At 48.1% G+C, this 25,032-nt stretch overlaps 1 protein-coding gene across 4 annotated transcripts in view; it reads left to right on the forward strand.

Annotated features, from left to right (window-relative positions):
- LOC147886393 (serine/threonine-protein kinase VIK-like) overlaps nucleotides 1–25,032 on the forward strand; it is a 265,479-nt gene that overhangs the window by 170,281 nt on the left and 70,166 nt on the right. For all 4 annotated transcript variants that reach the window (XM_087395887.1, XM_087395889.1, XM_087395890.1 and 1 more), the window contains one exon: nucleotides 10,048–10,133. In XM_087395887.1, coding sequence (XP_087252013.1) covers nucleotides 10,048–10,133 — 86 coding nt within the window. The remainder of the gene's footprint in view (nucleotides 1–10,047; nucleotides 10,134–25,032) is intronic.

Genomic DNA, 25,032 nt, shown 5'->3' on the forward strand with positions numbered 1-25,032 from the left:
CATCATTGTCCTCAGTACGATCTGTGGTGTCCACTGTAGTACCCCTAGTGACCATTCTCTTATACATGTGTGGACTATTGCAAAGTCCAAAGGGCATCCTTTCATAAACTAGTTCAGCCAGACCCTGTCGTTCTGGGTGGATTTCTGATACTGCAAGTAGGTGTTCTTCTTGATCTTCTTGTTGGCATAGTTCCACCATGTTGACCGCTAATGAGCCCAGGGCTCCCATCCAATCCAAAATGACAGCCTCCTCGTCTTCTTGATCAGCCCGATCCAACAAGTAGGTCAAACTTTCAAATCCTTCTAGGGTTGTCTCCTCATTGATACCTTGGTCACCACCCCTGGGCCAGTCCCCACAGGCCCAATGCTCCTCTTCGACTCCGGCTTGTTCTTCAAAATCCTCCTCTCCTAGTTCTATTGGTATGTGCCTTGCCTGCCCTGTGACCATATCTATTTCGAGGGATGTCGATCCCAGGGGCAATCGAACTTCATCAGTTGACCAATCCTGAATGGCTTTTGAAGACCGCAACCATGGCCGACCAAGAAGTAGAGGGTAAGTTTGTTCATTTTCGGTCATATCAAGGACAACAAAATTGGAGAGAAAAGTTACTCCGCCAATCTTCATGTGAACACCTTGGACTGCACCCATTGGTTTTACTCTGCGTTGATCAGCCATGCGTACCTGAAAGTGAACATCACTTGTCAACTTCAACCCTAGTTTTTGGAGTGTACCTTTTGGCATAATGTTCACAGCCGCCCCACCATCGAGGAAGACGTCCTTCAGCTCCACTCCATGGATCTCCACGGTGAGCTTGGGGCTTTGTTCACAAGTGAGGGCAGCGTAGGCAGAGAAGTGGTCCGGTGTAGACCCATGCTGAGCTGGTAATGTCTCTGGTGGTGGCCCACTCGGAGTAGATCCCTTGTGTCGACCTCCTGGGAGGCGATTCAGAAATGTAATAGTCTGATGCTTGATTTGGGGGGACAATAGACAAAGTTGTCGTAGAGTGAGGTTGGGTTTGAAATTCATAAGATCTTCAAACAAGGAGTAGTGGTGGACACTAGCATTAGCCTTTTGCAACTTCATCCTCCTAGCCTCTGGCCGAGGGTCGAAGCTTACACGAGGATGTGGATGTAGGTCTGAACTGTGAGTCATTGTCTCCAGTGGTTTCTCTTCCATTACTCCTTTCCCTTTTTCCTGGGCAGAACTAGGTCTTGTCCCCATAGCCTCTTCTCTGTTGAGTGCTGTTGGGGACAAAGTGGGTGGACCTACTCGTGCCTCCTTATCCCGGTACTGTCCGAGGGTTGTCACTTCTGTTGCAAACCTCACAGTTCTGGACTTGCGGGATGGAAGTTGAGGTGTGCTACCTTCATCTTCAGAACTTGTTTGAAGATCTCTCGTGACACCCTTTACTACCTCCTGATACCTCAAAGGCATAGAGTGATCCCCCGAGGATGAGGCACTCCCAGAGTTAGTGGTTGACCTTAATGGCTGTGGGCCCTTCGAGTTGGTTTCTGAATCACTATCAGAAGCCAGCATGGGTGGTCTATTCCTGGGCGTACTGTGTACCTTGGAGGAGGAGAATGACCTCGGTGGGGGAACACTTGTCGAACTCATTGGTGCTGAGGTCTCCGGTGCTGACTCTGTGTCACCCTTACATTTGTCACCTTTTGTATGTGACCGTGTCACAGCGCCCAACACTGCGCCAATCAAATGGGGATTGTTGCCCTCCCCCGCCACTACTACATCAACCATATTCACTTGGGATGCGGGTTCCACTCTTCTATTGGGACAATCTCTGGTGTAGTGGTCGTTTGTGTTGCATTGTGTACAAGAGGGTCCCCCGAACGGCTGTGTACAATCATCTTGGTAGTGGCCGTACTCGCCACATCTGTAACACATGATGGGTCTTCTAAAGTTTGTACCTCTGCCTGCACCTCCGCGTCCACCTCTGAAACCACCCCTTCGACCGCGTTGATAAGAGGGTCCATAGCCACCTCCTGACATAGGTGGTTGGTACGGGGCATAGTATGGCTGAGGATAGAAATAAGGGGAACCAATTGAATTGGGGGCAGGAGCTTGGAGCAAAGGGGGAGTCGGAAGCAATGGAGGTGGCATGACAAGAGGAGGAGGTGGCTCAGATGCTTGTGCAAGAGGGGGAGCAGAAGATACTTCTGCTGGACCAGAAGTTATGGGTACCGTTCTGTTGACTGCAGCAACTAGAGGTTCCCCCGAGGTATACTCTGGAAGAAGCTTCCTTAATCCTTTGAGGTACCTACACTCAGAGGCATCATGTCCATGGATCTCACAAAATGTACAAAATGAGGTAGAAGTAGGTACCTTTCGCTTGGAGGGGCACTCCCAGTAACCATGGTTAGAACCCTTGCATTCGGTGCACCAAAGGCCACTTCGAATTTGGGCCTCAAAGGACGATTGGCCATCCACCTTTATTCTATCTTTCAGGCCTTCTTTGATTTCTTCTAACTCCTTCTTGAGTTGCTGCCATGCGGATGATCCCTCCTCTCTTGGGAGTTGGGTGGTCGTATTCGTTGATGAGGCAAAGCTTAACTGTGACCGTTCCATCTTGACAGCTTCTTTTAGGAAGTCTTGAAGTGAGGCATGTTCAGGGAGTTTATCCACCAACCTTATAGCAATGGAAGGGGGTAATGCTTTCAAAAACCATCCCTTCATAACAGCATCATTAGGTGGCACAGACATCTTTGCCGCCAAGACCCTCATCCTTGTGTACATCTCAGAGATGCTTTCTCCAGGCTTCATGGTGTCAGTGGACAACTCTTGGACAATCATGTGTTCGAATTTTTCCAACTTGAAAGTGCGTAAGAATTCCTCCCTTAGGTCTGTCCACGTCTGGAAGTGGTCCGGAGGAAATTGACTGTACCATACATCCGCTGCATCCTCCAATGACGAAGGAAAGATGTGAAGGAACGCATGCTCATTCTCCACACCTTTAGCTTTACATGCTGTGAGGAACTTCCTCACATGAGCTTTCGCATCCTCATGGAGGTGGCCTTTGAACTTTTGAGTCTTCACGTGGACCTTGTTGAGTAGCTCAAGAAGTCTAGCTCTGTCTCGGGGACTGAGAACGGCCATCCCCACCCGAGAGGTTGGAGAAGATGCAAGAGTTGGAGGGAGTCCCGATGGGGCTGTAATGAGTGTTGGTGTTCCCAAGGAGGAGACCACCCCGACAACTCCTCCTGTGGAGGACCACAATGGGGAAGTCACTACTGGTGTAGTCATAGAGGGAGTGTACCCAGATGGTAGCGCGTAAGTGGGGGGTCTCGGTGTTGCAGAGGGAAGGGGTGAGAACATGGAAGATGTGGGGGTGAAAGAGGATGGGAGAGCATTTGGGAAAGAGAGGGACGGAGCTGAAGTCATGGATGAGTAGGCAGAAGGGAAGGAAGGAGGTGGTGGAAAAGGCAACACCGGTGTGGATGGAAAGGGAGATGAAACCATCGTGGCAGGTAAAGGCATGGCCGGAGCAAGAGTACCCCCCAATGGAATAGATGTAGAAGAAGGATTAGCCAGGAGCCCGGAGCTATGCATAACAGATGAGGTAGCAGCTTGTCCACACGAGGTTGAGGCGGGAGCAGATGGAGTCACCACTCCGGTAGAAGAGGTGGTTGATGAAGACATCGTTGCACGAAGAGAAGAGGGGCTTCCTTGACCTTGATGAGTCCCTGAGGAGCCCTCGTCCTTAGTACCCTCTTCTTTCACCTGTTCTCCGCTTTGCACTTCTTCTTCTCCGGAGTCCGGATCTGACCACCAGGGTTCCTGTTGATCCAAGTCAATGAGAGTGTCGATGAAGTTACTTGCTCTGGCTACTGCCCCAGTGGGCTCACTTTGTGCTCGAGTTGAGGGCTTCGCAAACTTACGTCGCACGTAATGCTTCTTGTACCTAGTTTGGTCTGTCGGAAGTCTTTTCTCCACTCTCCTCAAGTACCTCCTAGTTCTCTCACTAGCTCCTTCAAAGGTTTCAGAACTACTCGGCATAAGACCTCTCTCTAGGACCTTAGATCACCACTTCACTCGTGCTACTCAATACCAGCAGAGTCCCACCGTGATCGCCATAAACTGTTTGGGGGGGGAGGGGTTCCTATCCTTCCGGAAGTGTTACCGGAGGCCAAAGGCCACTGGCGTGAGAAGCATGAGTTTTGCAATGCTCTAATGCAATGGATCGTGCAGAGCGCACCGTGCAGTAGTGTGCGAGTGTCGTATGCTATACTGCAGTGGACAACGACGTACGAGTGCACTATGCTAAATGACAATCACCGGTGAACTCCACAACATAAGCAAAATAAGAAAATCCTACACTGGTGAACAATCCCCATATCCGGAAGAGACAAGCGAGATGAGAAAGTGACCGAGTTGGCCAATGTACATATCACTGGACGTGTCCCCAGGTCACAAGTCGCAAGTCACAAGAATACACAAGTCGCAAATCAGCAGAATACACAGGTCTATCCCCATAGTAGACAAAAGGTGCACACAAGTCTCTCCACATTCTCTCCTTGGCGAGCTCGTAGCTCTAGCCTCTATCTCTCCTCACTCTCCTCTCTTTCGCTCCCCTCTCGAATGCCGAATGCCCAATGCGAATGCCTCCTCTTCTCTCTCCCTTCTCCTTCATCCTCATCCCCCGCCTTGGAGGGTCCCTTCTTCGCTGAGAATTCCCCTCTTTCTTCCCATTGGTCATCCTCTTATCTCCTTAGCTGTTGAGGATAGCCGTTGCGCCGCTGGCTCTCTTGATGGCTTCGGCGACTTCCTGACTCCCTGACTCGCCAGCCTGATGGTGTAAATTCTCCATGTGCAGGTGAGCTGGTTCACCGCACCTCTTGATGGCTTCGGCGACTTTCTGACTCCCTGACTCGCCAGCCCGATGGTGTAAATTCTCCATGTGCAGGTGAGCTGGTTCACCGCACCACTGTATCACTGAACCACTGTGTAATATAAATACTCCTGACTGCTCCATGTGCTAAGCTCACTCTCCATGTGCGCAGCTCTTGATGAGATCACCTTGGACACGGTACTCCTGGTTGACCTGTGTCGACCTGTGGTTGACCTGTGTTCACCTGTGGTTAACATGTGTTCACCTGTGGTTAACATGTGTCGACCTATGGTTGACAGCCTCGGACAGTACTCCTGATGAACCCGTGTGATCGCGTGGCTAACTTGTGTTGACACATGGTCAACATGTGGTCAACAGATGTCGTCATGTGGTCAACGCCTGTCGACAGGTGGTCGTGTGATAAGGTAACATTTGTTCAAGGAATAATTTTGTTATTTTTATCTGCAATCAATTGATGATTTGTGCATCAAGAGCAGTACCTTCAAAAGTTGTATGCATTGATTTATCTTGTGAATTGCGCAAGTACTTGGAGACATTAGGGATAGAACATATTTTACTCCACACATAGGGATATCAATATTAGTCAAATGTAATAAATCTTTTATGCAGCTTTTTAACGTATAATTCTTTGAGAGAGATTGGGTATGTCACCAACTGAAGCATTGGACTAGGAGTAGAATTTGAAGGAAGTTTATGTATGCAGTCCATCTTTCCTTTGAATGAGTTAGTCCTTCAAGGTAGGTGTAATTTATCCTTTTATTTTCCCCATGGCCTTATCTTGTTGTCTTTTCTCGTTTCTTCTCTTTGGTCGGAGAAATCCCCTTACATTCTGCTCTTTCTTTCTAGAGCTAATCCTCTTATCCTCATCTATCCACTATGCTTCTCTTTCCACGCTTTTAACCCCGTTCTCTATCTTGTAGTACTTGTATCTCTATATCAATGGTCCTACATATATTACTGCCCAAATCCGAAGAGTTTTATCATCCATGTCTTGTATTTGCTATTTCCTTTCTTGCTAAAGCAAAGAAGCCCGATCTCTTCTGCTGCGTTTCAGCTAGCCCCCTCCTTCAGCCCCTCCCCTCTCAGCCCCTCTCCCCCTCAGGCCCCCCCTTCAGCCTACCCACTCCCTCAGCCAGCAGCCCCTACCTCTCTCCCTCCCTCCCTGCCCCTTCCCCTGCCTCCTCTCCCCCTCTTCCCAACCCCCTTCCCCCTCCCTCTCTCCCTCTTTATGTGCCAGCTAACAATCCTCCTTGGCAGGAGAAGGCTAGGGTGGAATACCTTACTCGACCTAGTGGCGAGAACTACTCCCTTATGAGTAGAGGATCTCTTGGAGTAATGAAGAGGAAGGAAACATATGGGGGAAGCTCCCACACTTGTGGAGGGAGATGCCTTGTCAATAGGAATACCAAGAACAACATCTCCAAAAGAAGAGGGTACAAACTCAATCTCTCCTAGGTCAGCCAAGGACGGTGCTGCGTTTCAGCTAGCCCCCTCCTTCAGCCCCTCCCCTCTCAGCCCCTCTCCCCCTCAGGCCCCCCCTTCAGCCTACCCACTCCCTCAGCCAGCAGCCCCTACCTCTCTCCCTCCCTCCCTGCCCCTTCCCCTGCCTCCTCTCCCCCTCTTCCCAACCCCCTTCCCCCTCCCTCTCTCCCTCTTTATGTGCCAGCTAACAATCCTCCTTGGCAGGAGAAGGCTAGGGTGGAATACCTTACTCGACCTAGTGGCGAGAACTACTCCCTTATGAGTAGAGGATCTCTTGGAGTAATGAAGAGGAAGGAAACATATGGGGGAAGCTCCCACACTTGTGGAGGGAGATGCCTTGTCAATAGGAATACCAAGAACAACATCTCCAAAAGAAGAGGGTACAAACTCAATCTCTCCTAGGTCAGCCAAGGACGGTGTTGGAGTGCCTAAGCTCCCTGCATGTACAAATGCAGTGGATGCAAGAGCCACACCTTTTCTGATGAAGGGAGATTGAGGAGCTGAGGTGAAGGGGGGCTGCTCAGACGAAAGATGATGGCTTGGAAGAGGATTCGAAGGAGGTGCATCAATGGCCTCATCCAAGTCTAGGGCTAGGGCATTACTGGCAGCGTCTTGAATAGGCTCGTGGGAATCACTAGCCACAACCAAAATTGGCATGTCACTAGTCCCCATTGAAGCTAGGTCCGAGGTGAGAAAGGGCCCTCCTGATTTGTGGATGGTGGAGGAGCAGCAGTTCTGACTACCACCCAATGTAGGGCATTGGATATGGAATGATAGCGGGAGCTACAGGGGGAGGATGTGTACATGGCCCCGAATGTGTAGGAGGTGGCTGTCGAGGACAAGGAGGGGCCACACTAGAAGATTTCTTGGGTCCTTTCTACTTCTTTGGGAAATCCATGGCAAAGTGCCCAAAGATCCTACATTCGTACACACTAATTCTATCTGTAGGCAATCTTGACTCTCTCTGCTAAAAGAGAGAACCATCAGGGTGTTGGAGCATAATATGGTCATCTGATATGCTAGGGTTGGAAACAGTGACCCTAACTCTGGGAATCCCCTAAGATATGATTGCCTCTATTGCCAAAGAAGGTAGACTAAAGAATGCTCCAATAGAGGCAAGGACTCTATGGTAAAGCTGAGGAAGACCAGGGAATCTGATGAATAATGAATTGACCCATCTACCTTACTCGCAACCCTTGGAGAATCGAAACCTAGAAAATCCTTGTCCCAACAATCGAACATCTGAGAGGTGGGAACTGAGGTCTCTATCAACAGTAGAAAGCATCCAGTCCTTAGCTTGTGATCTCGATTGGTGGGACCCATGGACGCATGCAAAGAGAGTAGTGGATCTTTTCATCTCCACATCCTTCTTGAGATGCATCTCTACTTTTGAAAAAGGGATGGTCCTTGTGGCCAGTGGAAGTGGCCCAGGATTGCTTGAATGGGGATCCATTAGACAATCAAAGGTGAGAGGCCGACTCAAACACCAGAAATATTCTGTATTTTTCTTTTATAAGGAATAGAGAGAAGAAGAAGAAGAAGAAGAATATATTATCGTCCTTTGAAGACCAAAAAATCGGCCTATGGGACCTGAGCAATACAAAATCCTCGTACACAAAGACTCCTCCCTTGGAGGGGAGGGTATTAAGAGAAACTACCTTTATGTCTCAGGTGAGAGAGAGAGAGAGAGAGAGAGAGAGAGAGAGAGAGAGAGTAGAGGGAGGAGGCTAAGTGAGGGGGGAGAGGTAGGGGTGGGAGAGGAGGGGGTGATTGGAGGGAGGTTAGGAGGGTCACGCTTAGAAGCCACACAAGCTGCCAAAATAAAGCTTTTCTAGGCATAAAATGGAGCGGCAGGTTGCAGATGATACCAAGCGAAAGTACATCAGATAAGTGCAAGTAGATTGGAGCAGAATTAGGAAGCAATGCTGGGACAGGAATGCGATTTGTTCCAGCAGCAGTTCCTGTTCGTAAACGTGTTAAGTCAAGCATTCAATAACGTTAATGTTAATGTTGGTTTCAATAAGATACGAACCTCTGTGATTCAGTTGTGTGACAAGGATCGCTGGAAGTTATGCCAATGCTATATGTATATAACCCACTTGAAGAAATAAAACACGATGTTTTCCTCCTCTCTCTCTCTTATAAGTCTCGTCTCGATCCTCTGTCCAGTCATTGATCATACAACCTCAATCAGGATGTATTAGTTCCCTTGTAATTCAAGCATTATATTAGAGCATTGCATTGTTCCTGGACCTGATGATTGTTAGAAGATGAGGCAAATGATCCAATTTGACAATGGCAGATGACCGTGTGGACTAAGCCTGAGAGGGTGGTGTTAGAAAACCATTCATACTTCCTCGAATGTAATTTGATAGAATAGACTACTACATGTGGAAGTTGCACATCACTGGATTGCTTCAAGCAAAAGGTTTGCGGAAGACCGTGATGGGAGATAATGGAAGGTTGTCGAGGAGGCAGACAAACTAGCAGTGTGGGAGCGGCAAGACGCAAAGGACAATTCTACCAATTGGGCAATATACAACTCCTACATGTCAGCAGTGCCACTTCGGCGAAGGAAGAATGGGACCAACTTGTTACTCTCTATGAAACCAAATCAATGGCAAACAAGACTTATCTGAGGCACCAACTGCTCAATCTCAAAATGGACTATTGGAGCACCCACATATTGAAATTTAAGACTTTCACGTAACAATTGGCGTCAGTTGGAACAACTATTGCGGAAGATGAGGAGTGCATCGTGTTTCTGAACTCATTGCCTGAATCCTACATGAACGTGATGCTGAGTGCTGTTACAGAAGAAATGACATTTAAATAACAAAGTACAATGCTGCAAGAAAATAGCAAAGGATTGTTAAGTCAAGCATTCAATAAACATCAATGTTAGTGTTGATTTCAGTAAGGTACAAATCACTATGATTCGGTTATAACAAGAATGGCTGGAATTTATGCCAGTGCTATATGTATGCAACCTGTTTGAAGAAATAAAACACAATATTTTCCTACTCTCTCTCTCGCTCTCTCTCTCTCTCTCTCGTCTCGTCTTAACCCTCTGTCTAGTCCTTGATTGTACGTTGTCAATGATAGGAGCGGGTGAGGGAGGGAGCTGTGAGGTTAGGACTGCAAGTTATAGCAGGCGGGAAGGGAAGGGAGAGGAGGCTGAGGGGAGAGAGGGAGAGGGAGAGGGAGAGAGAGGCTGATGGAAGAGGGAGAGGGAGGCAGAGGGGGGAGTGGGGGTGGGAGGGAGAGAGAGGCTAGGCTGAGGGGGAGGGAGAGAGAGGCTGAGGGGAGCAGGAGGTTGTAATCTCATGATTGCACTAGAGATCATTGATGCCTTCTTACAAACATTTTGGCCAGAGTCTAGATTTGTAATCTATTAAATATTACGGTTATGCCCACCTTAATCACGTATGTCTCCCAATACACTTTATAAGGCTCCCTTAGGTTTTGAAAGGAAAATTGTTCTGTGACGGTTGATATCATGCTGTAAAAGTGTTAGTGTTCTACAAATCATTACTTCTTCAAAAAAGGAAGGACTGCCAAATAAGAACTCCTATGCCTTAACATATATGATACTGGAGTAGAGCAAAATAGTATTGATTTTTTAATTCTTGATTTGGGGTTTTAATTTCATTTGGATTAAGAAATCGTGGAATTAAACTTTACTTCATTTAAAAATGATCAGATCGTTACATGGCTCCAGAGGTCTTTCGTGGAGAAAACTATGACAAGAGCATTGATGTTTTCGCCTTTGGCATTATAGTTGCGGAGGTATATTCCATTGTTTTCCCCTTTGTCTAGGCATAGGCATTGTCTTCATGAACATTTCTCTCTTTGGGAGCATGTAGAAAATCCAAATTCGTGGTTGACACCTATTGTGTTTTTTTGAAGTTTGAAGTAATCAAAGTTGGTGATATAGAAAATATTTTCCCCCCCTATGAGGTAAAAACAGGAGTAGGCACAGTGAGCTAGATTGAGCTACTCCTCTCCCCAGTCAGCCAGCCCCCTCTCCCTCTCTCTCCCTCCCCCTCACCCTCGCTGCCCGCCCTCTCCCTCCCCTTGCTTCTCCTCCTCTCCCTCCCCTTCGCCAGCCCCCTCTCCCTCCCTTCTTCCTCCCCGCTCTCCCTCTCCCCCCCTGCCAGCCCTCCCGCCCCCTCTCTCTCGCTCTTCTCCCTCCCTCTCCCCACCTGCCGCCCTCCCTCCCCCGCCCCCTCCCTCTCCCCCACCCGCTGCCCCCCCGCCCCCTCCCTCCCCCGCCCCCTTTCTCCCCCACCCTCCCTCTCCCGCTGCCCCCCCGCCCCCTCCTCTTCCCTCGCCCCTTCCCTCCCCTTCCCCCTCCCCCGCCCTCCCTCTCCCCCCCCCCGCTGCCCCCCTCGACCCCTTCTCCTCCCCCGCCCCCCCCCTTTCCCCCCCGCCCCCTCTTTCCCCCCCCTCCTCCCTCCCCTCCCCTGCCCCCTCCCTCCCCCACCCCTTCCCCCACCCTTCCTCTAACCCCACCGCCCGCCCCCTCCCTTCCTATCCTGCCCCCTCCCTTCCTCTCCCCCGCCCACCTTCTCCCTCCCCGCCTTCAGCCCCCTTCCTCCCTCCTAACCCGCCCCCTCCCTCCCTCCCTCCTAACCCCCCCCTCTTTTCCTCTCCGTCGCCTACCCTCTCCTTCCTTGTCAGCCCTCTCCCTTCTATCCTATCTCAGCTCCCCTCTGCTTCTCCTCTCCGTCCCTTCCCCTTTCTCCTACCCTCTCCTTTTCTCCTCCTTCCTACGCCGGTTTCAGGGCGTTCTAGGCAGTAGTTTCACGGACAGAGCTTTAACAGTGTTGGAATCGGCCTTTTCACTTCGATTGGCGAATGGATCCCCATTCAGCCAATCTCCGTCCACTTCCACCGGCCGCGAGAACCGTCTTTTTTTTTGAAGATGAGTTGCAGCAGCTCAAGAAAGATGTGGAATTAGAGGGCTCCACATCACTTTTCGCCCGCATCTTTGGGTCACATCCTTCCAAATCACAGGCTAGAGACTGGATGCTGGCGGCGTTATCAGGAGATCTCGCCCCACACCTCAGGGATATTCGACTTCTGGGACGTGGATTCTTCCAAGTGATTTTCGACTCCCACGAGTCCACAGCCCTTGTTCTCAAAGCTAATCCCCTGGATTTGGGTTCGAGGAGGATTTTTCTTTTGCCCTACACCTTGGGCTTCGATTCGGTCGAGGAGGACCGTCAGGTCACATCACTGTTCATCAGGTTTCCTAGTCTTCCTCAGGTTTACCATCGACTTCTTGCTACTATCGGAGCCACTTTCGGAGTGGTCACTAAGATTCCCCCCCTTCCTAGCATGCCTTCTTCCTCAGCAGAGGCAGTCAGAGCGGACGGGGACCATGCTTTATTTTGAAAGGAAGAGAAGGGAGAAATCAAAGTACTAGCTAGGTGGCTTTACAAGAATGAGCGTGTCTCATCAAGGAATAGCCCCCTCCTTTTATAGCCAAGAGAGGGGCTCTCTCCCAATAAATGCATCCTCCCACATGTATGGTGTGTGTGGAAAAGTCTCCCATGTGGGCTAGGCGGTTACGCACACTCAATTGTGTGCGACAACCCTTTGCCTCATTTTTCCACATAAATCAAGCCCCATATCTCAAGTCTATGATAATCCCTTGGTCTCTCCCCAATTTTATAATATGTTCAAACCTCTAGGAGGACAAGTGGAGGGTTGGCACAAGGAATCTTGCCACCTCATCCTACTTTCCCCATTATTTAACTTGCTCTCTTGGACCTTCTATACCTCCCCCACATGAGCCTATCCTATATGGAGGGAATAACCCAATATAATATCCATCTCCACCTATTTTATATTACTTCTCCCATGGACTTTGAGCCATATCTCACTAAATGCAGCCTAGGTGGAGGGGTGGCACATGGAGGAGCCATGCCACCTTACATTTTATAATATTACTACCTTATGGGTCCTCTTACGTGGAAGGGTGGCACATGGTCATGCCCTGCCATCTCAACCCTGGGCCCTATGCACACCATATTTTATTATACTATTGCCACACATACAAACACACACACATATTAATGCCTTTTTCCTTAGACAAATTTATCCATAACAATGCCCCCCCCAAGCAGGGAATGCACAGCATTTCCATGCCTGGGTCCATCACGCACAAAGAAAGCCTTGAGGTAACGCTTGTTGATCACCTTCTTGCCATATGGTTCATGCAGCTCCTGAACTTGTACAGATCCATTACCACGTTCCTTGATGACTTTAATGGACCGGTCCACAGTGGCAGAAACTTCTTATCCATTTGGTGGTCCAATCTGTTATCAAAGCATAGCACAACATCCCCCTCAACAAAATGTCTTTTCCATGCCTTGCGAATCTTAGCATCCAAGCGGGCCTTTTGTCGATTCTTTTGGATCTCTGTTTGGTGTAGTGCAAGGCGTCGGGTTTCATCTAGCTTCTCAAGTTGCACCAATCTAGCCTCTACATGTTCATCTTCTGTCATCCTTTGTTCTTGTGCCAATCTCAAGGCCGGAATCTCTATCTCTAGTGGTAAAACTGCCTCAATTCCATACACCAACTCAAAAGGAGCGTGACCTGTAGACGTTTTATGAGTGATGTTGTAAGCCCACACGGCTTCAGTGACCTTCTGATCCCACTGGCTCCTGTTTCCTGTGGCCATTTTTCCCATGGTTTTACAAAGGAGGCCATTGGTCCGCTCTGTTTGACCCACGGATGCCAGATAATAGATGCTAGAAGTGTGATTATCAATACCCATGCGATCCATAAGTAACTCCACTGCTTCATTTAAGAATAGACTCCCATGGTTAGAGACAATTTCCATGGGTGTCCCAAACCTTGTGCAGATACGTTCAAATATGAAATTTGAAACTGCCTTACCATTTGCAGCGGGGAGGGCGATAGCTTCAGCCCACTTAGTGACATATTGAGTGGCTACCAAAAGATACTTCTTTTTGCGGGCAGTCATGGGCAAGGGCCCAACAAAATCTATTCCCCACTTCTGAAACGGATGGATGGACATCACTGGGTGATGTTGCCCAAGACGCAAATCCTTCCTACCAAAGAATTGGCATGGTTCACAGGTTTTGCAATACAAAGTGACATCCTTGAACAAGGTCGGCCAATAGTACCCAGCATGTAAAATCTTCTTAGCTGTATAGTCACTGGCATAGTAACCTCCATAAAATCCATCATGATAATGCTTCAATACCTTAGGCACTTCATCTGCATCAATGGCCCGTCTTAGTACCCCATCCATGCCTTGGCGGTACAACACCCCATTAAAGAAGGTATAGCGCCTACTATCTCTGCGGATCTTCTTTCTCTCATAGCTAGTACTTTCTGGAGGAAAGGAGAAAGCAGTCAGAAACGTGTAGATACCACCATATCATGGATCCCCAACTTCTATGGCCGCTACAAGGGTTACATCGAGGCACTCCTCTAAATCAATCAAAGCATTCTTTAAGTTGGAGCAACCCCCTTTTACAATTTTGAAAGAAAAATCATATTCTTGTAGAACTGCCAACCATTTGGCCAACTGGCCCATGGGATTTGGTGATTGAAGAACCTGCTTTGCAAGACCAGTGCTAGTGAGTATAATAAAGGACTTTCCAGCCACATAATGCTTAAATTTCTCAATGCTGAACACCAAAGACAAGGCATGCTTGTCAGTCTCTGAATAGCGTCGCTCAGTGTCGAGCAATTGTCGAGAAGCAAATCGAACGGGATACATGAACCGATCCTCCCCTTGCTGGAGAAGAATACCTGCCAGAGTGTGCTCACCAAATCCAGGATTGATATAGAAAGTCTTTGACCAATCTGGATTGCGTAGAATGGGTTCTGAAGCCAGAGCATTCTTGATATGTGCAAACCCATGATCATAATCCTCATCCCAAGAGAAATTTACCCCATCTTTTAATAGCATAGTCATGGGTCGTGTCAAAGCAGTATATTGATCAATGAAGCGGCGATAGTATCCTGCTAGATTGACAAATGAGCGTACCTGACGTTTGGTTGTTGGTGGGGAGAGCTTGAGGATGGCTTCTACCTTCTCGGGGTCAGGCTTGACGCCCTCAGATGAGACAATATGTCCGAGTAACCTCCCTTGAGTGGCTCCAATGGTGCATTTCTCAGGGTTGAGACTGTCATTCGCATCATTGACCCTTTGGAAGGCCAATCTAACCTTCATGACGTGCTCCTTACGTGATGAGAATATACAAAAATCATCTAAAAACACCTCCAAGAAATCCCCCAAATAAGGAGCAAACACCATCTGCATAAATCTTTGAAAGATAGTAGGGGCATTGGTGAGGCCAAATGGCATTACTTTGAATGCAAATGTCCCCCAGGGTGTGGCAAATGTGGTTTTAAGCACATCTTCTTTGGCAATTCTGATTTGATAAAACCCAGAGTAACCATCACAGAAAGTATACATCTCATGACCACTTACCTTCTCAAGAATGAGGTCTTGAAAGGCAAGAGGATGATGATCCCTCTTGGTGGCCACATTGAGTTTCTTATAGTCGATGCAGACCCGCCACTTGTTGTTTTTCTTTGGGGTGACTACTACTGGTGAAACCCATTCAGTATTGTGTACCGGAACAATAAACCCAGCTTCTACAAGCTTCTGCAACTCCGAGCGCAAAGCATCGGTCTGTAGGGGCCCTAATCTGCGATACTTCTGAGTTGCAGGCTTCGCATCAGGCTTCAGCTCTATCTTGTACTCTATGGCAGTCACATGGCGAAGGTGGTGGTAGCTAGTTGCGAAGAGGTCAGGGAAATCTTTGAACATTTCTAGGAACTCGTCTTTCTCACTTGGAGTGAGGTCTGAGGAAAGCATAGATTCAAGCTGCTGAGGACTAGCTGTTACCTTTTCTACAGGTGGCGGGGTCGGAGACACCCCCATCATGTAAACTTTCTCCTCTGAGAACTCCTCCCCCCGTCTGATTCTTCCATTGATTCAGACACCGAGGATGAGAGAGTATCACTGTCTTGCTCCTCTTCTTCTTCTGGTTCCGTGGCACCTGGTTGCACCGGGATCTTCTCCTTAGAAGCACCAAAAGACATGTGTCCTGTCTTCCAATAGCTGACTGCATCACTCTTTCTCAACCATGGTCTCCCGAGTATGGCTGGGTAACTCCTACCTGTATCTTCAATGTCCACTACATAGAAATTGACGGTGGTGGTCAACCCATTGACAGTGATGGGCAAATCCTCAATGACTCCCAGGGTGGCGAGTCGCCGACCATCTGCTACCTTGATTCGAGTGGAGGAACGCCTTGTACATTTCAAATTCAATTTCTTCATGATTCGGGGGCACCATGATATTACATGCAGCTCCCCCATCAACACACACATTTTTGACACGGCAATTATCTATGATGACATCTACTATATGTGGGTGCCGATCAATTTCTTCAGAGATAGAAGATACCTCTCGTACCTTTCCCTTTTTCTTGCTCCTCCTTGTTGAGATCCCTTGCTGCAGCTCACGTCTCACCTTAGGGCTTAATGCTATTAGTTGAGGGAGCGTGATGCTCAAAGAACGATGAGCAAGGTCCTGAACGACCGAATAGTCTTCTTGCCCCGAGCCGATGGAAAAATCCGAGGGCGACCACTTACTCCTGCGGGATCTTTTAGTCTTCTTTGTTGGTGGGTCTGCCATCTTAGCATCTGAGGGCTCTGAGAAGGACACCTTCTTCCTGGGGCGGCCCGGTCCATGGTTTGGAGAGGGGTCCGAGGTGGTACGACTTCTTTTCCCGAGGTCAAGGATCTCTACATCAGAATCCTCAGTGCCAAATTCACTTAGAAGATTCACCCTTGGAATATTGGGACCTTCCGTGCGATAATGACCTTTTTAGTGGCACTCGTAGCATACAACATTAGCTCGGTCTCTTGGAGGGCGGTTGGCTTGATTTCTGATGCCCACCATCTCAAGCCGAAGATCATTCAGGGCCTTGGCTAGGTCATTGACTCCGGGTTCTTTTGCAGGAGGGGCCTCTTTAGCTCGAGGGGTCGAGGGAGTAGAAAGGAGGGGGGCTCGTGGGCGAGGCTGGGGAAATCTTTGAGGCGGAGTGTGAGAATATACACCTTGTTGAGGGTAAGCATCTAAGGGAGGACCATACATTTGAGGTGGAGGCGGTGGATACATCCCTGATGAGGGGTGGGGGTATGCCCCTGAGTTAGACCCCCCAGGTTGTTGTTGCAGGAATTGAGGGGGTTGCGGAGAGACAGTCGTCTTCTTTGAAGCGGGGTCAGACTGAACTTTATCAAACTTTTGAGAAATCTCATGTGCTAGCACCATAGTTTCTGGATTCTCCCATTTAAGCTTGAGGCGGAATTCGTCACTTGCTCCTGCTACAAGGTAGCCCAACACATGTTGAGTCATTCCAGCTCGAAATCCGGCATTGTCGTCCTGCGTGGCAATTAAACGGTCCAGGAGCACGGCCGCTCGATCCACATATCGACGCGCCGTCTCACCTTCTGACTGCTTCAAGTTTGCCACCTGCAGGTACACATTCTCCGGCTCCTCTTCTTTGCCGAAATACTCAATCATCGCTGCTATCAACCTTGGCCAGCTTTGGCGAACATCTTCGGCCTGCTTCTCATACCACACTTGAGCCAAACCCTCTAGAAATGTGGAAAGAACCAACAGCCATCTGTCTTCAGTAAGAAAGTTGAGAGAAACACAACGGCGCTTGAAGGCCACAAGATACTCATTTGGATTTTCTTCCACCCGTCCACAAAACACGGGAATGTCAGCCATGCTTGGAAGATGGAAAAGAGAGAGGCAAGACGAGGCTTATCTATGGACAAACAATAGAAAGAGGAAGCTTGAACTGAAAATCGGGTTAAGATACATCCACAAAGCACACGTAGGCAGGGTAGGGTGTGACTGGTGTATTGTGAAATACTACACCGGAAGAATCTTCAGCATAGAATAGCACATAGATAATCTTAAAAGGACCAACCCTCATGATATCACATCCATCTTTACAAGCGAGGGTTAGAGACACGGCGCTGCATGAGGTTGTTCATCAAGGCAAACAAGAATGCCATGACAAATGTCAACAATTAGAGAGCTTGCACATCACCTTCAGCTTCTTCCAGTTGTTGTAGTCGCCATGCTATTTCTTCAAGGGGTGTGCGGTCTGGCATTCTTCTTTTGAGCAATGTCCTTGAGGACCTTTCTGATGATCTTCCGAAGTCGGTAAACTCCTATCAAATATGCCCAATACTTAGTTTCATGATGACCACAACCTTTGCATTCCTTACAAATGATCACCCTCCTTCGTGGCTTGCGGCTTTGTTGGGGTAGTGCTTCCGCTCGCGTCATTTGTAGCCCAAAAATGAGTGCCGAGTACTCAGCTTGGTTGCATGTACTTGCAGGTGCAGACTTGCTATAACAATACTCCTCACCACCCGGTGAAGTGAGCTTCACACCCACGCCAGCAGCCTTGGTCGAAGGTTTGTAAGCTCCATCAAATTGAAGGATCCAAGATGTCATCACACCAAGACTAAAATCCGGACATCCCAAGTTTCTCGGTAGTCCAAGATAGGTAGAAGGAGAGGATGGGCAGAATTGAATACTTGAGCCAAACGTTCAGCACCAAATAAACTGGCAATCCTTTGTTGATAGTTTATCTTTAGACCAAAAAATAAGGCACAAAAGGTTGATTAGGTACAAATGGATTCCTTGGTCGAAACATTACCAACCATAGCCAAGGCCTAGAAACCTTTGTAGTGAGATTGAGAATAAACCATTCAAGACAAGCTTATCCACAGGAATTAACAAGCAGATGCGCCAAATCTCCCCCCAAGCTTGGGGAGCATCCCACCCTTTGATGAAGCACACTCTTTTAATTACCTCCGAAGCAGCAAGTAGCTCGATCACCGCACAATGAGTAGAATTAAAATCAAAGTTCTCCCAGCGTATCAATAATTCTTCACCTTCAACCAACCACGGTGTATCATCCCACCCGTCATCTCCTTAAACAACGCACTGGACAATTAGCCGTTGAAGGTCGACATGAAGATCAAGAAAGAGACTCGCCAATTGGTAGCCGTAATGAGCGGAGGACCAGGCACCAAATCCTTAAACTTGTCGAGAAGTGACATAAATATCCACCCTCCTCGTTGGCGTGCGTCCGTGAAGTGGACTTGGAAAAGTTCCGAGTCGGCGATCTAGCAGCAGATGTAAATAGAGTACATGAAATGAAGTACTTTGCTTTTTACAGCAAGAGTAAACTCCCCACGGTTAGAGAGTTACAGTTCCCGAGATTTCAATATATAAACAAAAATCATTACATTTTCATCACTTCCAACTTGTTGGCCCAATGATAAGTCTCCCTTTTGTGAAGGGGGAGGTCTTGGGTTCAAATCCTACTCTTTAATAAAAAGAGAGGAGAGGAGAGAAGAGGAGAAGGAGAAGAGAAAGAGAAAGAGAAGAAGAAGAAGAGAAGAGAGAGGGGGGATCGCGGGATCTGCTGTTACAGTTTTGCAGAAATGCAGAAAAACTGTCCGTGACCAGAAGACACAGGAGCCCAGAAAATTGTCGCACGGGTGAACACAATAGATGCGCGAAGCAAGAAAACTATCCGCGACCAAAAGACGCAGGAGCCCAGAAAACTGTCGCGCGGGTGACACGGTAGACGCGCGAATCAAATGCGCGTGCAAGAACTCAGAAGGAGCACAGATGTTACAGTTCTGCAGATGCCACCGGTACGAGCAAAAGATTTGCCGGCCAAAATACACGTAGGAACCGTGAGCAGAAAGCAGGCAGACTGAAAGTGCAGAAGTAGGAAGGTTTTACAGCCGTAGGAACAGGGAAGGTACACAGTTTGGAGGTGCTATCAAAGTGTGAACTGTGTCAGTCCAAATACCCGTGAACACCTGTGAAGGGTATATCTGGGTGCCATCCAAGGCCTCTGTACATCTGGCTCTCCAAATGTGCCAAGAGGCAATGCTAGCCAAGATCTCCCAAGAGGTGTCCACTGAAGCATGAGAAGCCCTGAAGGGAGTAAGTGGTACATCCTGAAGAGAGCAGGGCTCTATCACCTGCCGGCGGACCGAGAGTGCCCAAGAAGAAGGCTCACCCTCATAAAACACCTGGGGCCCAGTAATGGATAACCATGCGATCGAGCCCCAAGTCATGAAGAAAGGGGAAGTATGAAAAATGCTGAGTATCCTCGCAACCCCTTTCCAAATAGTCCTCGCCTGACTGCAGTCCCAAAGGCAATGTCACATTGACTCCTCTGCAGAATGACAGCGAGGGCAAGTGGGATCAGCCCCAAAACGTGATCTCCACAAGTTCACTGCAATCCCTCCATGAATAGAAAGCCAAAAGAAAAGAGTGATCTTTCTATTTCTGAGGGATTTCCAGAGCCTCCTCCAGAAATTCCTACGCAAATCTGCAGTGATGAAGAAGCTGTCCCAATGGGGGGCTCTGGAGGGAACCCAACCCCTATTGTTTAGCTGAAATCTCCTAGCATTACCAACCGTGAAACGAAAAAAGGGAATTCCCCTCTCTTGGTGCCCACGATCTATCCACTCCCACTCTCCTGGGTCCCACTGCAAGCACCTGATAGGTGCACCTCCATACAACCACAACCTCCAAGATCCCAAGGCCAAAAGCAGAGGGTCGGGGTCTAAGTACCACTCCAAGCCCGCTCCATGGTCCACAAAACCAGCAATCCTGACAGGCTAAAAGGCAACATCTAGAAGAATATCATCTGTGGATTTAGAGAGTATACCTCCATCCCCAACGTCAAAGACCAGTGCATCTTCTCCGAGACCTCGAAGAGCGATCACCTGTAGAGGAACTGCTGTCCTCGAAAAAGCTCCCATCCAAGTGGTGGAAGTAATAGGCAACTCAACTGCCCATTCCACCGGGATGGCTGCATCTATCTGCTGAACCTTGCGTGCTACCCCTCTGAGGTGACTCACGGACTGTAGTCTCTGATCCTCAGGTAGCCTGATAAATGCCTTCCAAGTACTGCATGTAATGGGAAGTGCCCAGTGGTCTGCCATGCTCATCAAGTATACTATCATTCCAAATGACCAGTTGCCTATCAATCTCTTCTAGGGTAGAGGGCAGAACCCTTCGAAGAGTGTTCCTGAAGCTCCCCCAAGCTTTCAGGATGGCAGACATGAGAGGAGAGGCAGGAGATCTGAGAGGGAGATCTGAGAGGGACTGAAGTAAAAATCCATCTTGGGCTATCCACCCAATCATCTCCCAAGGTTGGTGTGCAAGCCTGAATGCGTTCAAAAAAGAAATCCTTCCAAGGTTCCTGCCCAGGCATGAGTCCCCTCACCACCACCTTACAAAGCAATGCCCTGCACTACAAGTCCGGGTCAATGATGTTAAGGCCCCCTTCAGATGTAGGGAGAATAATGGTCTCCCAAGCCACCCTCGCTGCAACATCTGCTGTGCCATCAAGTCCACTCCATAAAAAATTCTTGACTGGTCTAATGAGCTGAGTGATGCAATCCCTAGATTGGCACCAGCAAGAACACACAAACCAAGCGGTGGCCAAAAGAACCTGGTTCACTACCACAACTCTAGAGGCAAGGTCGAGCAGGGCTGAGCTCCAAAAAAGTAGCTTTTTCCTCATACTTTCTAGTACTGGGCCAAACTGCTGTGCTGGAGAGATGCCCAACCCTACCTGGCATCCCAGATATTTGACAGGAACACCCCTCTGAATCCAGGAAAAGCCAAGGTCAACTCCCCAGTCTGGAGTTTCCTCATCACTGATCCAAAAGCCGAAGGATTTATGCCAGTTAATGTGTGCCCCTGCAGCTGAGCAAAAAATATTCAACGCTGTACGGAAAGAATCAAGTGACTGCGAAGAGGCCTCAATAAAAATAGCAGTGTCATCAGCCAACTCACAGTCAAGAAGCTCCTGCTCCTGTCTCAAGGGCAATCTCAGCCCAAAAAGCTCAGCCTGAGATCTAAGGAAGATACTCATAGCTTCTAGCACAAAAAGAAAGAGGAAGGGGGCTAAAGGGCATCCCTGACGAACTGATTTGGAAATCTGAAATCTGTCACCCCTTACCCCTCCAATCAAAACTTGGCTATGAGCTGATCTATAAAGGGAGGCCACCCCTCTAATCCATGCATCTGAAAAACCAAAATGTAGAAGAGTGCCCTCAAGAAAGCCCCAATCTACTCTGTCATAGGCGAGGATAATTTGGATGGGGGTAGCCAGGATTTTCAGTCACTTTGCCCACTCCCCGTTCTTTATGACATGGGGCTCAGTGGCTTGGCTTTCTCTTACAGGGCCTCAGGTATTCTATGAGAGACTTGACTCTTCTCGGGCCATTTTGGTTCGACGTCATCAGATTGAGTCCTGTTCGTTCGATGTGGTACCACACCTTCCTTTTACAGATGTACATGCCTCTGTGGATACTTCTTGGGAGATCTTAGTGAGCATAGCATCCTGGCATATCTGGAGAGCCAGATGCACAGAGGCTATGGAGGGTACTCAGGTTCATCCCTCGCACACTTTGGCTAGTATCCGGACAGACACCGTACATACTTTGATGGCCGTATGGATGAGTATACAGGGAGACTCCCATGCAGCCTCAGCTAGGAGGGCTTCTTTCTTTAGGGAATGGAAGGATTCTCCTTTCTTCTCTGAGACTCCTACAGGGTTGAGGTGGCACTTTCAGCCTCAGCCTTGGTTGTTTTCCACCTCACTTTGAGGGGGTTTTATTTATCCTCATGATTTCATGATGTTGTATTCCCGCTCAGAGCTTGCTCTAGCGAGTTTTCTTTCTTACTTAATAGAAGTCTCTTTTTTGGAAAAAAAAAAGAATAAGGAACTTCTCTTTATTGAATGGGAATCCTGGAGGGAAAGTAGATGGGCCTGCTTGTGACTCCTTCTCATGCTTTTGTCCTAAAGTCGGCACTTCCATTGAACACTTCACTGTTCTGGACTTGAGGGAGGGAAACTGAGGTGTATTGCCTTCATCTTCAGAATTGGATTGAAGATATTTGGTGACACTCCTAACCACCTCCTAGTACCTTGAAGGCATAGATTGCTCACTTAGTGTTGAGGTGTTTTAGAGCTAGTTGATGGCTGTGAAGCCCTTCAGGTTCTTTTTGATGCACTAACAGAAGAAGACAAGGGTGATGCATTCATGTGCCCACTGTCCACCTTGGAGGAAGGAGGTGGGGATGCTCCTCTAGTGACTGAATTGGTACTAGTTGGTGATGAGGCCTTTGATATTGAAATTGAGTCATCCTTACTACTGCCATATTTTGTTTGTGACCATGTCACAAATCTCAACACTGCACCAATCAAATGAGGTTTGTCACCTCCCCCGCCACTACTACGTCAACCATGTTGACTTGGGATGTTGATTCCCCTATGCCATTGGGACAATCTCTGGTGTAGTGGTCATTTGTGTTGCATTGTGTACAAGAGGGTCCCCCGAACGGTTGTGTACAGTCATCCTGGTAGTGGCCATACTCGCCACATCTGTAGCACATGATGGGTCTGCGAAAGTTGGTACCCCTGCCTCCACCTCTACGTCCACCTTGGAACCGACCTCGTCAACCGCGTTGATAAGGGGATCCATATCCACCCCCTAACATAGGTGGTTGAAATTGTGCATAGTAGGGCGGAGGATAGAAGTATGGAGCCCCATTCTGATTGGGAGCATGAGCTTGGAGCAAAGGAGAATTAGGAAGTAGTGGAGGTGGAATGGCAAGAGGGGTAGGTGGTTTAGGTGCCTTCACAAGGCCTAAAACTAAAGGTACTGGCCCCGAAGTGGTTGGTGCAGCTCTGTTGACTGTAGCCACTAGAGTTTCCCCAGTTGGATACTCTGGTAGAAGCTTCCTCAACCCCTTAAGATACCTACACTCGGAGGCATCATGTCCATGAATTTCACAAAATGTGCAAAAGGAGGTCGGAGTGGATACTGAAGAGATCTAGTAGCTAGCTAGGAACGGAATGGAAATGTGGAAAGCATAATGAAAAGCAAAATGGAAAGGAAATTGAAAGAACAAGTGCTAGGCAATGATAACCAAAATACTCACATGTAGATAGCTTGATGTTGACTGATATCATAGACAATAGACAAGTACAATACTATATAGTGTGACACTAGACTCTAGAAAGCCAGTGTATATGGGATAGCTCCCAATATGACACGTGGCATGTCTAGGACTCACTAGACTATAAAACACACCTAGAACACTCATTTTAGACTCACTTTGGCTTCATATTCCAATACCCCCCCATGAAGGCAAGGTGAGAGAGTACTGGAATGGAACCAATAACAGAACATGACAATGACGGTCATCAAAATTGTGCATGCCGATCTAGAACTAGACGTGGCTCCCACACAATCTCAGAGGCAAGTGAGCATGGCTTAGAGACTAGTGAGCATGACATAGAAAGCTCATCTAGCATGGCTCAGAGACTCATCATGCATGGATGCATGATCAACTCAGAGGTCTAGGAGACCAATGCACCAACATCCTGGAACTCTCAAGCCAAGCCTGATAAACAAATAGACCTATCAATGCCAATACATGGCTCCCATAGTACATCCCCCTTGACTTCATAACAGGACATGTTAGGAAGCCACACACCAAAATAGAAAAACCAATACATCTTTTTAGGAGGACTATCCAAGGCAGAGGACCTTTAGACTCAATGCTCAAGGAAGGAGAGAAGACGGCAGCCTTCCAAGGAGAAGGAGTTAGAGTAGCTTCATTGGCCTCCCTCACCTCAATCTCTTGGAAGGGAAAGGGAAAGGGAAAGGGAAAGGGAAAGAGAGAGCAGGGCTAGGAACATGGCTCTGATACCATATGAAGAGATCTAGTAGCTAGCTAGGAACGGAATGGAAAAGTGGAAAGCATAATGAAAAGCAAAATGGAAAGGAAAATGAAAGAACAAGTGCTGGGCAATGATAACCAAAATACTGCTTGATGTTGACTGATATCATAGACAATAGACAAGTACAATACTATAAAGTGTGACACTAGACTCTAGAAAGCCATAGTGTATATGGGATACCTCCCAATATGACACGTGGCATGTCTAGGACTCACTAGACTATAAAACACACCTAGAACACTAATTTTAGACTCACTTTGGCTTCATATTCCAAGAGATACCTTACGCTTCAATGGACATTCCCAGTAGCCGTGGCCAGAACCCTTGTAGTCCGTGCACCAGAGATCACTTCTTATCTGAGCTTCAAAGGGTGATTGTCCATCCACCCCTGTTTTGTCTTTCAAACCTTCTTTGATTTCTTCTAACTCCTTCTTGAGTTGCTGCCAAGCATGTGAGCCCTCTTCTCTCGGAAGTTGGGCGGTCTGAGTGTGTGTTGAGGCGAACCTTAACTAGGACCATTCCATCTTCAGCGCTTCCCTTAGGAAGTCTTGTAGTGAGGCATGCTCAGGGTGTTTGTCAACCAGCCTTATAGCAATGGTGGAAGGTAACGCCTTCAAAAACCACCCCTTGACGGTGTCATTGGGTGGCACACACATCTTCGTAGCCAGGATCCTCATCCTTGTGTACATCTCCAAGATACTATCGTTAGGCTTCATGGTATCAGTGGATAACTCTTGGACAATCATATGTTCAAAATTTTTCAACTTGAAAGTGCGTAAGAATTCCTCCCTTAGGTCTGTCCACGTTTGGAA

The sequence above is a fragment of the Dipteris shenzhenensis genome, chromosome 24, assembly GCF_047967505.1.
Source record: "Dipteris shenzhenensis isolate YYH24624 ecotype China chromosome 24, Dip_SZ_1.0, whole genome shotgun sequence".
Taxonomy (NCBI): Eukaryota; Viridiplantae; Streptophyta; class Polypodiopsida; order Gleicheniales; family Dipteridaceae; genus Dipteris; species Dipteris shenzhenensis.